The 14,017-nt window shown below is 48.6% G+C and overlaps 1 protein-coding gene and 1 non-coding gene across 3 annotated transcripts in view; both read right to left on the bottom strand.

Moving 5' to 3' along the window:
* The window catches only part of HIP1 (huntingtin interacting protein 1), a 133,794-nt gene extending 120,141 nt beyond the window's left edge, over positions 1–13,653 (bottom strand). Inside the window, exon 1 of one of the 2 annotated variants that reach the window (XM_036308945.1) lies at positions 13,460–13,653. In XM_036308945.1, the coding sequence (XP_036164838.1) occupies positions 13,460–13,579 (120 nt within the window). In that variant the 5' untranslated portion in view covers positions 13,580–13,653. The remainder of the gene's footprint in view (positions 1–13,459) is intronic. The other variant, XM_036308946.1, reaches the window with a different exon arrangement.
* LOC118657168 lies at positions 3,564–3,759 on the bottom strand. The gene has a single exon (XR_004967898.1). It is a non-coding gene; the product is annotated as a small nucleolar RNA SNORA73 family (small nucleolar RNA).
* Positions 13,654–14,017: the final 364 nt, after the last annotated feature.

The raw sequence follows: 14,017 nt of genomic DNA, 5'->3' as shown, positions 1-14,017 counted from the left end.
GGGACACAGATCAAATATACTCACATGCCTTGGAGCAGGAATGGTGCCTATTCCATTTTCTGTTAGAGTAACAACCACATGCATCCTTAATATGCATCATTAGCTCATTCAACAAACATTTATTGAGGTCCTACTGGGTGTTGAACACTGCGCTTAGTGTGGGGAGGCCTACAAAGAAAGGCTAAGCTACAGAGAAGCTCATAGTCCAGTGTGGGACAGACAACCAGAGAAACACGCAGAAATACCATCCAATAAATTGGCCTGGAAGAGTAAGGGCAAACCTCCCAGAGGAGGGGCCATCAGAGGTGGGACATAAAGGTGAATGAAGTGGAAGAGGCATTCTAAGCAGTAAAGAACTGCCTGGGAAAACACAGGGGAGTGGAACAGGGGGCTATGCTGGGAGAACGCCAAGGGCTTGGTGAGGCTGGGCTGCAGGGGCGGGGAGTGGCGGGACATTAAAGTTGACAAAGTTTGGCTCTGTGTCATGCCAACAAGCTTGAGTTTTAGTTTAGAGTAATGCATAATAAACAGATGTTTTTAAAAACATGAAGTCATAGAAGCAACTGTGCCTTTTATTTGTTTTTTTAAATATTTTTATTGATTTCAGAGAGGAAGGGAGGGGGAAAGAGAGAGAAACATCAATGATGAGAAAGTATCATTGATCGGCTGCCTCCTGCACACTCCCCACTGAGGTTCGAGCCCACAACCCAGGCATGTGCCCTTGATCAGAATCGAACCTGGGATCCTTCAGTCTGCACGCCAATGCTCTATCCACTGAGCCAAACCAGCTAGGGTCAATTGTGCCTTTAATATAGAACTCAGCGCTGGCCAGTTTTGCTCAGTGGTAAGAACATCAGTCCTCAGACCAAAGGGTTGCAGGTTCGATTCCTGGTCAAGAGTACATACCTCAGTTGTGGTTCAATCCCTGGCCCTGGTCGGGACTTTATGTGGAAGGCAACCAACTGATGTGTTTCTCTCCCCCACCCCCTCCCTTCCACTCTCTCTAAAAGCCAATGGAAAAAATATCCTCACTCCTTGGGTGATGATTAAAAAACAAAAAACAAAACAGAACTCAGACAGCCAAGGAAAGGGTAGATCTCAAGAGGTGGAAGGCAGGAAGGCCAGCTGAGCCATGCAATAAACAGTTCAGGCTAGAGACGAAAGGCTGAAATAAGGCAGAGGCAGTGGTGGGGGAATGAGAATGAGATGGAGAACAATCAAGGAGACGGCAGCACCCGGGCTCTGTGAGGAGCTGCCGGGGTGTAGACTAGAGGGGTGTCAAGGGTGACTGGGAAAATTTCAGCTGGAATGGCCAGGGGTGGCTTATAAATGGAAATTCTCAAAATCTGAGAACAAAGGAGAATAATCAAGCTTGTGGCAGGAGCTAGAGTTCAAGGTTAGGTGTGTTGGGTTTTTCTTATTAGCAGTAATGGGCCCAGGCTGTAACTGCTAAGGTCCCATCTGGAATAAGGATCTCAAAGGAAACAGAAGATCTCAAGCCACTTCCAAGCATGAGCCAGGGAGCTGACATTCAATAGGAAGTCCGCAGAGAACCACCCAGTTACGTCAGAAAGCTGGTCTCTTCAGGGTTCTTTTTGGTGGCTCCCAATGTGCTCATGAGAACCCAAATTCACAGCCCCATCAGGGCTCACAGTTCAGAACTGGGACCAAAAATGGCTGATGCCCATTCAGTTCTTTATTCAAAATACTTTACCCTTCATTCCACATACCCTTATCAAGAGCTGCTCAGAGCGAGACACTGCGCCAGGAACCTGAGGTTATAAGATGAATAAGGCACTCAACATAGATTTTTTTAATGTCTCCTAAGTGCCAAGCCTGGAGAAGTGGAGCCCTGGGCTGACCTGTTCCTCTAGGGCAGCGGTTCTCAACCTGTGGGTCGCGACCCCTTTGGGGGTCGAACGACCCTTTCACAGGGGTCACCTAAGACCATCGGAAAACACATATATAATTACATATTGTTTTTGTGATTAATCACTATGCTTTAATTATGTTCAATTTGTAACAATGAAACTGGGGTTCACCACAACATGAGGAACTGTATTAAAGGGTCGCGGCATTAGGAAGGTTGAGAACCACTGCTCTAGGGGAAGTTGCCCTGGATCTTGCTCAGAGAAGCAACCACACAGCTCATGCCTGTGTTTCTGAAGGACTATGGAAAATGGGAGGAAAGAAATAGCATCAGTCAAGATACATCCAAGGAAAACCAAACAGAGAACATTTGCTTCCAGCCCAAAAGGGGAGAGGGGACATATGAGAGGAGAATAAGACCTAGTAACACACAAAACAACTGCATTATGGGCTGGCCCCATGGACCACATGGCCAAATACCTCAAAGAACCACTGTGAGAAGACTAGCATTTCTGCCATGTTCACAGGTGACATTCCCCAAGTTCCTACATTCTCACAGTGGCTCCTCATCGCTCCATTATGCATGACTTAATCTAAATCTTTGCAACATGAGCTAAACTTGAAACTGTATTCCAAAAGTCCACCACCCAGTTCTTTGATTTTATTCAAATGTGCTTCTTTTGAGCCTGGAGACACCCTTTCTTCTCTCATTCAAGAACTTTTCACCACCTAATTTATTTTGTATTTCACGGACATCCGGAGCCTTAGCTGGTGTAAAGCCCTCTGCTAGATGCTGGGGCAACTGGCTAAAACCTGGGTGAGAAACTTAGAGCCCATCTGCCACTAAGAAAGGGGGACATGAAACAAATGAACAGAAGCCAAGGGCAACATGCTCAGTGCGGGTTAATGATAGGCCTCCACTTCCCGGCTGCATGTTACAGCAGTGCTCAGAAGATGCTTGTATATGCATGATTCATAAATCAAAAGCTTTCCAGTTCTAGGGCAACATCAGAAATGCTTTCACAGTGAAGGCTGTATTTGAGAGAGACCTCAAATATGTAAGTGGCAGGTTCTTAGCCTCCTCAAGACATTGTCTTCTATTTGCTAGGAGGAGGTGTTGTTTTTTTTAAAATCTTTTGTGTTTTGAAATATAAGTAGAGATAACTACACAAAACAAAAATGTACTGTACAGTTAATAAATTATCATAAACCACCACCCAGGCCAATAAACAGACTGAAGACAGCACCTCAGAAGCTCCCTGTGCCCACCCTCCCAATCACTAACCTCCCCCTGCACCCAAGGATAATCTTTTTTCTGGACTTTTATGGTAATCATTCCCTTTATTCCTTACAGGTTTTTTTTAAAAAATATATTTTATTGATTTTTTACAGAGAGGAAGGGTGAGGGATAGAGAGTTAGAAACATCGGTGAGAGAGAAACATCGATCAGCTGCCTCCTGCACACCCCCCACTGGGGATATGCCCGCAACCAAGGTACATGCCCTTGACCGGAATCAAACCTGGGACCCTTGAGTCCACAGGCCGATGCTCTAGCCACTGAGCCAAACTGGTCAGGGCTATTCCTTACAGTTTTAAGCAGCACACCTTAATACTGGTTTAGCTTTGCCTGTTTTTAATTGTTTTCCTTTATTTTATTTTTTCCTTTTTTTATTTATTTCTTTTTTCCTTCTTCTAGATGTTTCCTGCATGGTTTGTCTCCTCCGGCATTGTCCACAGGACTCTGAGAAGCTGTAGGGTTGTGCAGGCGCAGACTCAAGGCCCGGCTTTCTCTCCAGTGTTGTGGCAAGGGACTGTACATCCTGGGGCACAGCCTTATGCCCACCCCTTGATGCCACCTGGTCAGAGCCCCAGGACGAGTGACCTCCTAGACCAGTGATGGCAAACCTTTTGAGCTCGGCGTGTCAGCATTTTGAAAAACCCTAACTTAACTCTGGTGCCGTGTCACATATAAATTTTTTGATATTTGCAACAATAGTAAAACAAAGACTTATATTTTTGATATTTATTTTATATATTTAAATGCCATTTAACAAAGAAAAATCAACCAAAAAAATGAGTTCGCGTGTCATAGGTTCGCCATCACTGTCCTAGGGTGATCCACGTTGGAGCTTCATTGCTTTTTAAACCTGATATAAAGGGAAGAATCCAGAAGGTGTTCTTTTGGGCCTGCCTTTTTTGTAAGACTCATGCATGTTGTTGAATGTAACTATAGTTTATTCATTTTCATTGTTGTATAGCATCCCAGTAAGAGACTATATCACAACTTATTTATCCGTCTATGGCCAATGGACTTTTAGATTGCTTCCAGTTTGGCGCTATTACAAAATATGATTATGAATATTGTTCTTGGTGCATGCATTTCTGTTGAGTACTCAGCTACAGTGGAATTGCTGGTTACTGAGTGTGCGTATCTTTTTTTTTAAAATATATTTTATTGATTTTTTACAGAGAGGAAGGGAGAGGGATAGAGAGTTAGAAACATGGATCAGCTGCCTCCTGCACACCCCCTACTGGGGATGTGCCCGCAACCAAGGTACATGCCCTTGACCGGAATCGAACCCGGGACTCTTCAGTCCGCAGGCCGACGCTCTATCCACTGAGCCAAACCGGTCAGGGCGAGTGTGCGTAACTTTAATTTGAGGATAATACCAGACTGTTTCCCAAAGCGGCTGCTCACTGCAGAGCCCCAGCAGTAGTGCATGAGCGTCTTCATGCTTCACATCTTTGCCAACGCTTGACACTGGCAGGTTTTTTTTCATTTTTATTTCAACTACCCTGATGGGCAGATAGTGAATCATGTTGTAATTTTAATTTGCATTTCCCTGGTAACTAATGAAGTTGCATACCTTTTCATGTGTTTATTCACCATTTGTTAATCCTCTTTTGTGAAGTTCCTCCTGCCTATTTGTCTATTGGGTTGTCTTTTTCTTTTTTTTCTTATAAGTTTTTACATATTCTGGATATAGCCACTTTGATGGTTATGTTTGTTGCAAAAATCTTCTGTGAGGAACTTCAAATGTCCAGATAAATCAATTGGAAAAGACCCAGGGGAAAATAAACCTCTGTATCTTTTCTAACTTAGCAGCTCCACACCACACTTCAGCTTTAAAGGGAGATGTGAAAAGGAAAGTACACACTTTGAGATTAGACTCACCAGGTTCAAACCTCAGAGCAGCCACTTCCTCAGTGCCATTAAGGCAAGTCACTTAAGCTCTCTGGGCCTCAGTGTCCACACTTAAAAACTGACCATGATCACCTACTGCATGGTTGCTCTGTGTTTTAAAAAAAAGGTTATGTGTAATTGTGCTTTATAAACGACAAACAGTGTTAGTTGTTGTTAAATCAGAAGCCATCAGCCACACTAGCTTCCTGGACCCTCCTTGAGTTGTCCCACAGCACTGACAGCAGAGGCAACAGCAGCAACCTTTCAGATCCTAGTCTCTCTTCTGATGTCTGAGCCAGAGGACACCTTCATTCCCCATCCCTCTCCCTGAATGGTACTGCCCACGGCAGGGAACAGGGCTCCTCCCTGCCTGCCTGGGCAGGAAAACAGGAAGCAGCCCCCACCCCGCCAAGAGGTGGGGCTGACAAGTTCCCTTCTGAGGTGGGCATCCATCCAGGCCATCAACCCTCTGGATGCAGGCAAAGCACTGGCCCCCAGCCCGCTGCCCGCTGCAACAGGCTGCTCCCTGCCCCATGCCCAGGTTTCCTCAGCACTTTGTCCCGAGGTAGTGGAATGAGTGCGCCAACTGATGGGGAATATAAACAGGCGCTCATCAGTGCTTCAGACAAGGGACCCTTGCAGTGGCCAAGTGGCACCAGGGATCTGCTCTCCTGGGCCCCACAACCACGCCTCATCCCTTCCTGGGGGGGCAGCAGCATCCTCTCCTGAGCGCCACCTCACTGGTCCCATTCCACACACAGGGGGCATTTGGAAACTTTTCAAGCCAGCAGCTGAAAGCTCAAAATAAATGCAAATCCTGTTCCACAGTGTGAAAGCCTGCTGACGGGAGTTTTATAAGCTAAAATATTTGATAGCTGGAAGAGCCTTCAGAAATCTTTGCCAGCCTCCTGAATTTTGAAATGAGAAATTCAGTAGCAGAGCCAAATATTCTCCCGGGGAGGGCTCTCATATTCCTCTGCACTTACCCTAACATCTCTCAGGCCCTGATGCAAACTCCAGCACTTGCACAACACCACTGCCATTAGCCACCTCCAGGTGCCTGGGTACAGTAAGCCTGTCACTCTCCCTTCCTGGTAATACATTCTAGTTCAGCAAGGTCCCGCCTGAAGCAGAAAGAAGCCCTGAGAAAGCCCAGACCATGTTTGGAGGCATGCTTATAAAGTGTTCCAGCCCAGAGTGGCTCAGCGGTTGAGCGTCCACCTATGAACCAGGAGGTCACAGTTCGATTCCCGGTCAGGGTACATGCCTGGGTTTTGACCTTGATCCCCAGTGTGGGGCATGCAGAAAGCAGCCGATTGATGATTCTCTCTCCCTCTCCCTTCCTCTCTGAAATCTATAAAAATATATTTAAGTAAATTAATAAAAATAAAGTATTCCAAACTTTACAGAAATTCAAACAAATGGCCTTCAGCCCATATTCTGTTTCTAGACCGCAGGCTTTCTCTTAAATGGGTTCTCCAGCCTAACTGTCAGGCGCTGGGCAGGGGCTCCCCTGGCACCCTGGGAGCACAGGCATGGCACACAGGGCAGAAACTTAGTAAGAATTAATCACTGAAGAAATCAAAGGAGACAGAGGGAGAATCTCCAAAATATGCAAAGGAAAAGTGCTCTGCAAGAGGGGGCCTGCCTTAGTACCCAGGCTCCCTGTAGATCTTCCAATGTTTTCAGTTCACACATTTGGCAAACGGGCCACATTGCCTGCCTCATGCAAGGCCCTGAGGCCTAGACCCTGCCCCTAAGAGCTTACAGTCTAACAGGGAAGCCAAGATGCGGGCTTGCTTGGATGAATGGGAGACATACAGTAGCTAAGGGCCCCTGCTCACTTGAATACATGATCTAACAGGAACCAGACCACGGGGCTGCCTAGTGGAAGGAGCCGGTGTAAGTTAAGGCCTGAGAGGGACTAGGGACCCTGATGGCGCCCCATCATGCAGGGTCTCTGGGGAGCCAGCAAAGGTACTTGAAAACAGGAAGTTATAGAAGCAGTGTTGGGCTTTAGAGACAATCCCTCAGGCACCAGGCTCTTTGGGGGAGAGGGGCAGGGAGGATGGGATTACAACAATGTAGACAACAAGTAATAAGGGCAGGAACTGTGAGAAGCGAAGGAACAAGAGAAATGTCACGGAACAGAATGTGACTGTGAGGGCAAGAGGGAAAGCAAACTCAGAACTAACTGATGCCAAGGAAACGATGGGAACCAGACACAGGCAATCAGAGGCATGTGTTTGGGGCATGTGTAGTTTATCTGGGGGAAATGTCCAATGGGAAATGGTCACTCAGGGTAGGAAGTCAGGAGGGAGATGTGGAGAGCTGGCGTCATGGAGATGAGAACAGAAACCATCCGATGGTGGTGAGGGCAGAGGAAGTGGGCTGAGGATGGCATCTTGAGGACCCCAACCATTAAGGGGAGGAAGGAGGAAGAAGGAAGGCAGCCGGAGGGAGCCAGGCAGTGACACAGGGATGGGAATTGTTAAGGCCAGGCTCTGGGACTGCTTTTCCTGGGTCTGAGTCCCAGCTTTGTCACTTACTTCAGAACCTTGAGCTAGGTCTTAACCCCTCATAAGCCTCAATTTCCTCATCTTTAAAAATAGGGATTAGAATTCGTAAATCTGTTGCAAGAATTAAAAGGGGATGGCTTGTGTAAGGCCTTTACCAACTACACATAGTAAGCGCGGTAAATGTTGGCTATTATCAGTAGTATGAGTAGGAGGAAACCAAAAGAGTACAAACCATGGGCACAAAGAAAGTTGTTCGGGTCTTGTCTACGTTCTCAATGCCAACTAGAATCAAAGGTTGATTGTATGCTGCAGATCATGAACACGGTGGCAGAAACACGCTGACTTAAATGTGGAGAAGAGGACTTGGCTGTCTAATTTTACAGCCCTGGCTTCGCTCTTTACTCACTGTGTGACCTCGGATAAGTCACTTGTCCTCTCTCAGCCTAAGCTATTAAAGAATAATGGATAGAAATCGCCTAACCTGTTCCTAGTACCTCGTAGGCCCTCAATAAGTATTTGTTTCTCTCTCTTCTTCTCTAGAAACCAAATCTTCTGGCTCTCCCAAGCACATGATTCATTAGGATCCTGTACACTATGGTTGGCTCCACCTGAAGACATCGTTACTCTCTAAGGCAGTGGTTCTCAACCTTCCTAATGCCGCGACCCTTTAATACAGTTCCTCATGTTGTGGTGACCCCAACCATAAAATTATTTTCGTTGCTACTTCATAACTGTAATTTTGCTACTGTTATGCATCGTAATGTAAATATCTGAAATGCAAGATGTATTTTCATTATTACATATTGAACATAATTAAAGCATATTGATTAATCACAAAAACAATATGTAATTATATATGTGTTTTCTGATGCTCTTAGGCGACCCGTGAAAGGGTCGTTCGACCCCCAAAGGGGTCGCGACCCACAGGTTGAGAACTGCGGCTCTATGGGCTCCTCTGTGTTTCCAGAGCCCCCACCTCTCTCCTCTGATCCCAGCATTTCACCTGCCACAGAGCAAAGCTGCTCAAATCCCAGTGTGCACAGGACCACGGGGGCTCTGGTTGAAATGCGGCCTCTGATTCAGCAGGTCCTACACGGGTAAGGACTCCAGTGAGGCTGGTGCTGCAGGCGCTCTGTCCCGCATGCAGAGGAGCCCCGCAGTGACCGCTCCCCCTCCCTGCTGACTCATGAGCATCTCTGGGGCTGGTCTCTTTATCTCACTCATCTCTGTGTCCCTCCATGGTAAGTGCTCTAAACGGATGTTGAAAAAAAACTAAACCACCATGAAGAAAACTAAGCAACCACAGAGAAAACTATTTTCTGGCTAAGTGAATACAAGCAGGGTGGTATCTTGTTTGTCTGTGAGCTGCAGCCCTCCTGGTCCATTCCAAAGTCGTCCTCTGGAACTGGCAATGTGGACAATGCGGTAGAAGGGGCCCGAAACCTGGAACCTGGAACCTACAACCCTGGGTTTGAATTTTGACCCTTTCATTCACCAACCGGTGGCCCTGGGGAAGCTCTCATCCATAAAGTGAGGGAGATAATAACCTAACCACCATGTAGCCAACGATAGCTAAAACATGCTTTATAAGCTGTAAAATGCTCCAGGCAAGGGATCATTATTACAGCAGCTATTTTGAGGACAAGAGCAACTTTTCATTTCCCTAGAGCAGTGGTTCTCAACCTTCCTAATGCCGCGACCCTTTAATACAGTTCCTCATGTTGTGGTGACTCCCAACCATAAAATTATTTTCGTTGCTACTTCATAACTGTAATTTTGCTACTGTGATGCATCGTAACGTAAATATCTGATGTGCAGGATGTATTTTCATTGTTACAAATTGAACATAATTAAAGCATAGTGATTAGTCACAAAAACAATATGTAATTGTATATGTGTTTTCTGATGGTCTTAGGCGACCCCTGTGAAAGGGTCGTTCGACCCCTAAAGGGGTCGTGACCCACAGGTTGAGAAGCGCTGCCCTAGAGCCTGAGGTTGCTTGTGATGGACTGGATGGGGAACATACCAGGGGTCTAGTTGGAAATGGGGGCTGCAGCAGGTGGGTCTGAGGTCCTACATTGGCAGTTAAGGAGGGAAGGCTTCCTGGAAGAGGCTAGCACTATGGTCAGCAAACCGCGGCTTGCGAGCCACGTGCAGCTCTTTGGCCCCTTGAGTGTGGCTCTTCCACAAAATACCACATGCAGGCGCGCACGTACGGTGCAATTGAAACTTCGTGGCCCATGCAGAGAAGTCGGTATTTTGTGGAAGAGCCACACTCAAGGGGCCAAAGAGCCGCATGTGCCTCGCGAGCAGCGGTTTGCTGAGCCGCAGTTTGCCGACCACTGGGCTAGCAGAAGTGAGCAAACAAGGATGGTCTGAGGGCACAGCCACGATACTGGCCTGACTGGAAGGCAGGCAAAGAAGTCAGAGTTCTCTGATGGGCATAGGGCAGGCTCCTGACTGAGAGTGTAGGAGGCAAGGCTATACCAGGAGGAAATGTGGAGGGAAAAACATCCAGTAACTACATCTGTCCCCTGTAACCCAGAGCTGAGTAACCCACTCAGGCCAGGGCTTACCTACTGGAGCTAACCAGTCATTTTCTACCCTTGACTATAGCCAGCTTGCCACTAACACAAGCCTCAGGCATCTGAGGACACAGGCAAAACAAGGCACAGTCCTGCCTCAGGAAACTCATAGTTTACTGAGGGCAACATAGAAATGGTGACAGTATGAGGCAGCAGGTAAGAGTGGCCAATTGTGCTCCTATCTCCACCTCAGCCAATTCCCATCATCCACACTCACCTCCAGATGTTTCCTGATGCCACCCCCCCTTCCTGGGATGCCCCATCCCCATCCTGTCCCCTCTACTCAGCAAGTGCTAACTCATGCTGAAAGGGGTTCAGTCTCCGGTGAGGGCTCCCCACCTCTTCCCAACCCCACAGCCTGTGCTTTATGCACATGCTCCTGGTAATTATCACATTACCTAGCAACACTTCTGTCCCTCTACTGAAGAGTTCATCATGGCCTGCATGATTACTTATACTGTGCTTTCTTATGTCTTATCTCCGCAGTCAGATTATAGTAATAATCACTGAAATAGTGCTCTGCAGTTTACAAAATGCCTTCATACATATTATTTAAATTAACCCCCACAATAAAGTATTATCTTTGTTTTACAATAAAGAAACGGGGCTTAGAAAGGTTAGACAACTTGCCTGAGGCCACACAGCCTATCTAAATGCCCAGCCATAAAACTCAAACTTCTTCTAGCTCCAATGCCAGTACTCTGCCCAGTAGTCAGAGGCAACACAAGGTGGTGCTTAAAGGCTGGAACCACTTCCAGCTGTGTGACTTTGGGCAGGTTACTTAACCTCTCTGGGCCTCAATTTCCTCCTGGAAAACGTGGCTGATACCCACCTAATAGGTTCTTGTAGAGATTAAAGAAGGTAATACAGCCAAAACCGGTTTGGCTCAGAGGATAGAGCGTCGGCCTGCGGACTGAAAGGTCCCAGGTTCGATTCCGGTCAAGGGCATGTACCTGGGTTGCGGGCACATCCCCAGTAGGAGATGTGCAGGAGGCAGCTGATTGATGTTTCTCTCTCATCGATGTTTCTAACTCTCTATCTCTCTCCCTTTCTCTCTGTAAAAAATCAATAAAAAATATATAAAAAAAAAAAGAAAAAAAAAAAAGAAGGTAATACAATAAAGTACACAGAACAGTGCCAAACACTAATTACTTACAATTATCACTACACCTTGGCTGATTCTCATGGTCTCTTAACTCATTAAAGATTTTTTTCTAACTTATTTTTATATCTCATAATACATTTGATAGGTAGTCATTAAACAAAATAAATTTTTGCAGGTTGACTAATGCTAAGTTTTAGGATTGTTCTCTCCCTCTCTCTCTTTTTTCACTTTCCAACCCCCTAATAGAAAAACTCCCTCTTACTGCTCCAGACTACCTCCTCAATCCCACACTATCCCCCAATACTAGGACACATTTAGCCATTTACAAGTGTTCCACAGAATAATCTAGACCAGGGGTGGGCAAACTTTTTGATTCGAGGGCCACAATGGGTTCTTAAACTGGACCGGAGGGGCGGAACAAAAGCATGGATGGATTGTTTGTGTGAACTAATATAATTTCAAATTAAACATCATTACATAAAAGGGTACGGTCTTTTTTTTTCAATAGTTTTATTCATTTCAAACGGGCCGGATCCGGCCTGCGGGCCGTAGTTTGCTCACTGCTGATCTAGACTCTCTCATGGGTAGAAACTTTCACAAACCTAATTTTCATCACTTTAGATAATGGGTCAAAATTCTATTTCTCTATTGCTCCAGTTTTTTACTTATTTGAGACTCTAGAAGGAATGGGTTATCACAAAATAACACCTATTTATTTTCCTTTTCCATCTTAAAAAAAAAGAAGAAAAAGAAGAATTAGAAGAAGGATATCCACTGTTTCCTGGGGCAAGAAGCCTCATGTGACCAGGCAGCTAGTCGAGGCAGTCACACCCACAGCAAACGGGCATAGAAAGCTTCCTTCTTTTCAGCAGTCCAGTCCGCAAAGCCAGAGAATGAGCCACAAACCCAGCTGGACCCTGGGACGCAGAAACGAATGGCGATCTCTCCCATCCTGCCTGGGGTAGGATGACCCAGGGAGGGGACACTCCCTACTTTACATCACCCAGACACACCTTCAGTGGCCAGAGGTGGCTGGAAAGGAGAGAGGATGAAGTCCCTGGGGTGGAAAGCTTTCAGTCTTTGCAAGAGTCCACAGACAGAACACTCAGTCCGGTCCTCACAATGTTTTCTATCTAAAAGTTTGGAGGGAAAAGCAGAACAGAGCAGGGGAACCAGCCTCTGGCAGTGGAGGACCAGCTGGCTCTTCAAAGGTTCCACTCGGAGAGGAGGGAGGACCAATCTGCCCATACAGCTTTGGCACTGGGATTAAAAGAAGGGCTGCACCCTTTGAACTGGAGTTTGCATACAAACGAACTGGTGAACACTATAAACACGCCAGCTTGATTCAGTCAAATCAATACACCAGGCATTAAAACTCTGAGGTAAAAATGGATTGTGGCTTTTTGTTGATGATAGAGGCATTTTGGCTCCCAGCCCTGGCTAGGCTGGACCAATAGGGCAGTCTGCCTATTAGGTGTCAGGCACATCTTGGGGGATAAAATCAAAACCCCAAGTCAGGTCTCTGGGCACCCCTGGGCAGCTGGCTCATCCTACCAGCACCTCCATTCCTGCCCCTGGCCGCCCCCTCCTCCAGCCCCCGGTCACTTTCCAAGCTCGGCCACACTTCGCATTTCCTACATTCCTTCTCTTCGCTCAGACCCCTTCGGCCCAGCCTCCGAGGGCCGACAGCTGGGGGTGGTGTGAGCCAAGCAGGAGGCACGAGGAAGGGAGCACTAGGGGTGGGGGGAGGTCAATGCAACTGAGAAGCGATGGAGAGGGAAGGAGAAGCTCCCGACCCTCCACATCTCCAACCCAGCACCCACTTGCGTCTCCAAGTGGCTCCCCAAGGCACTCCCCTGCCTTAGGGGCACTCCTTCCAGCCGTCGCTTTTCGGTTCTTCCCCCTGTCGCCGCCCCGGTGACCCTGCACAGCCCCGCCGGGACCTCCCCCTCTGCTGCGCCGCACGGGTCCCGCTAGCTCCTCGGAGCCGCCCCGCCCTTTCCCCCAGACCAGCGGGGATGCCCGGTCCCGGTCCCCAACTTTCCCGGGTCGCCTGGACCAGCGCACGAGATGCCGCCCTCTCCCGGCCCCGTCCTCCCCTTGGCCTGGAAGGCCCCTACTTCCTTCAAAGCCCCCACGGCTCACGGCGCTCCCGGGATGCCCCCGCCGCTCACGCCCCGGGATCCCCCGTCCTCACCTGAGTCCGCTCGAAACTCTCCCGTTCCGCCGCCTCCATCCCCGCTCCGACCCCGCGCCGGCTCAGCACTTTGGGCAGGGGGTTGGGCACCTGCTTCATGGAGCTGGCCATCCGGTCCATGTTGCCTCGCGGAGCGGAGTCTGGGGCCCTCGACCGCCCCGGGATCCCCACGGCGCCGTCCGCCCCGCCCGACCCGCCGGGATCCGGCGCTAACGGGACGGCTCCCGCCTCTCATTGGCTGGGAGCGCTGCTACTCTCCGAGGCCCCGCCCCTCCAAAGGCTTCCCCGCCCCCCCGGCCTTTCCGAAGCCACGGCGCGCCCTGCCCGCCCGAGCACTGCGGCCGCGAGGCGCGTGGTGACCGGCCCGGAGGTCTGTCCATCATTTGGTCCCACAGCCCCGGCGGGGGCGGGGCGGGGCGGGGCGGGGGCGGAGCCTGGGGAGGCCCTGACCTGCCCCGGCCCGCCTCTCCCCTGCCTTTGCACCGCTCTCCGCGGTCCCCTTCTGCGCCCCAGGCCGTGACCCTTAGTGAGCCGCTCTCTCCTTCGGCCCCGGCGCTG

Source organism: Myotis myotis, unplaced genomic scaffold (genome assembly GCF_014108235.1).
Source record: "Myotis myotis isolate mMyoMyo1 unplaced genomic scaffold, mMyoMyo1.p scaffold_m19_p_5, whole genome shotgun sequence".
Taxonomy (NCBI): domain Eukaryota; kingdom Metazoa; phylum Chordata; class Mammalia; order Chiroptera; family Vespertilionidae; genus Myotis; species Myotis myotis.
Note: the sequence above shows the minus strand (reverse complement) of the source record. Positions and strands in the feature narration are given on the sequence as shown.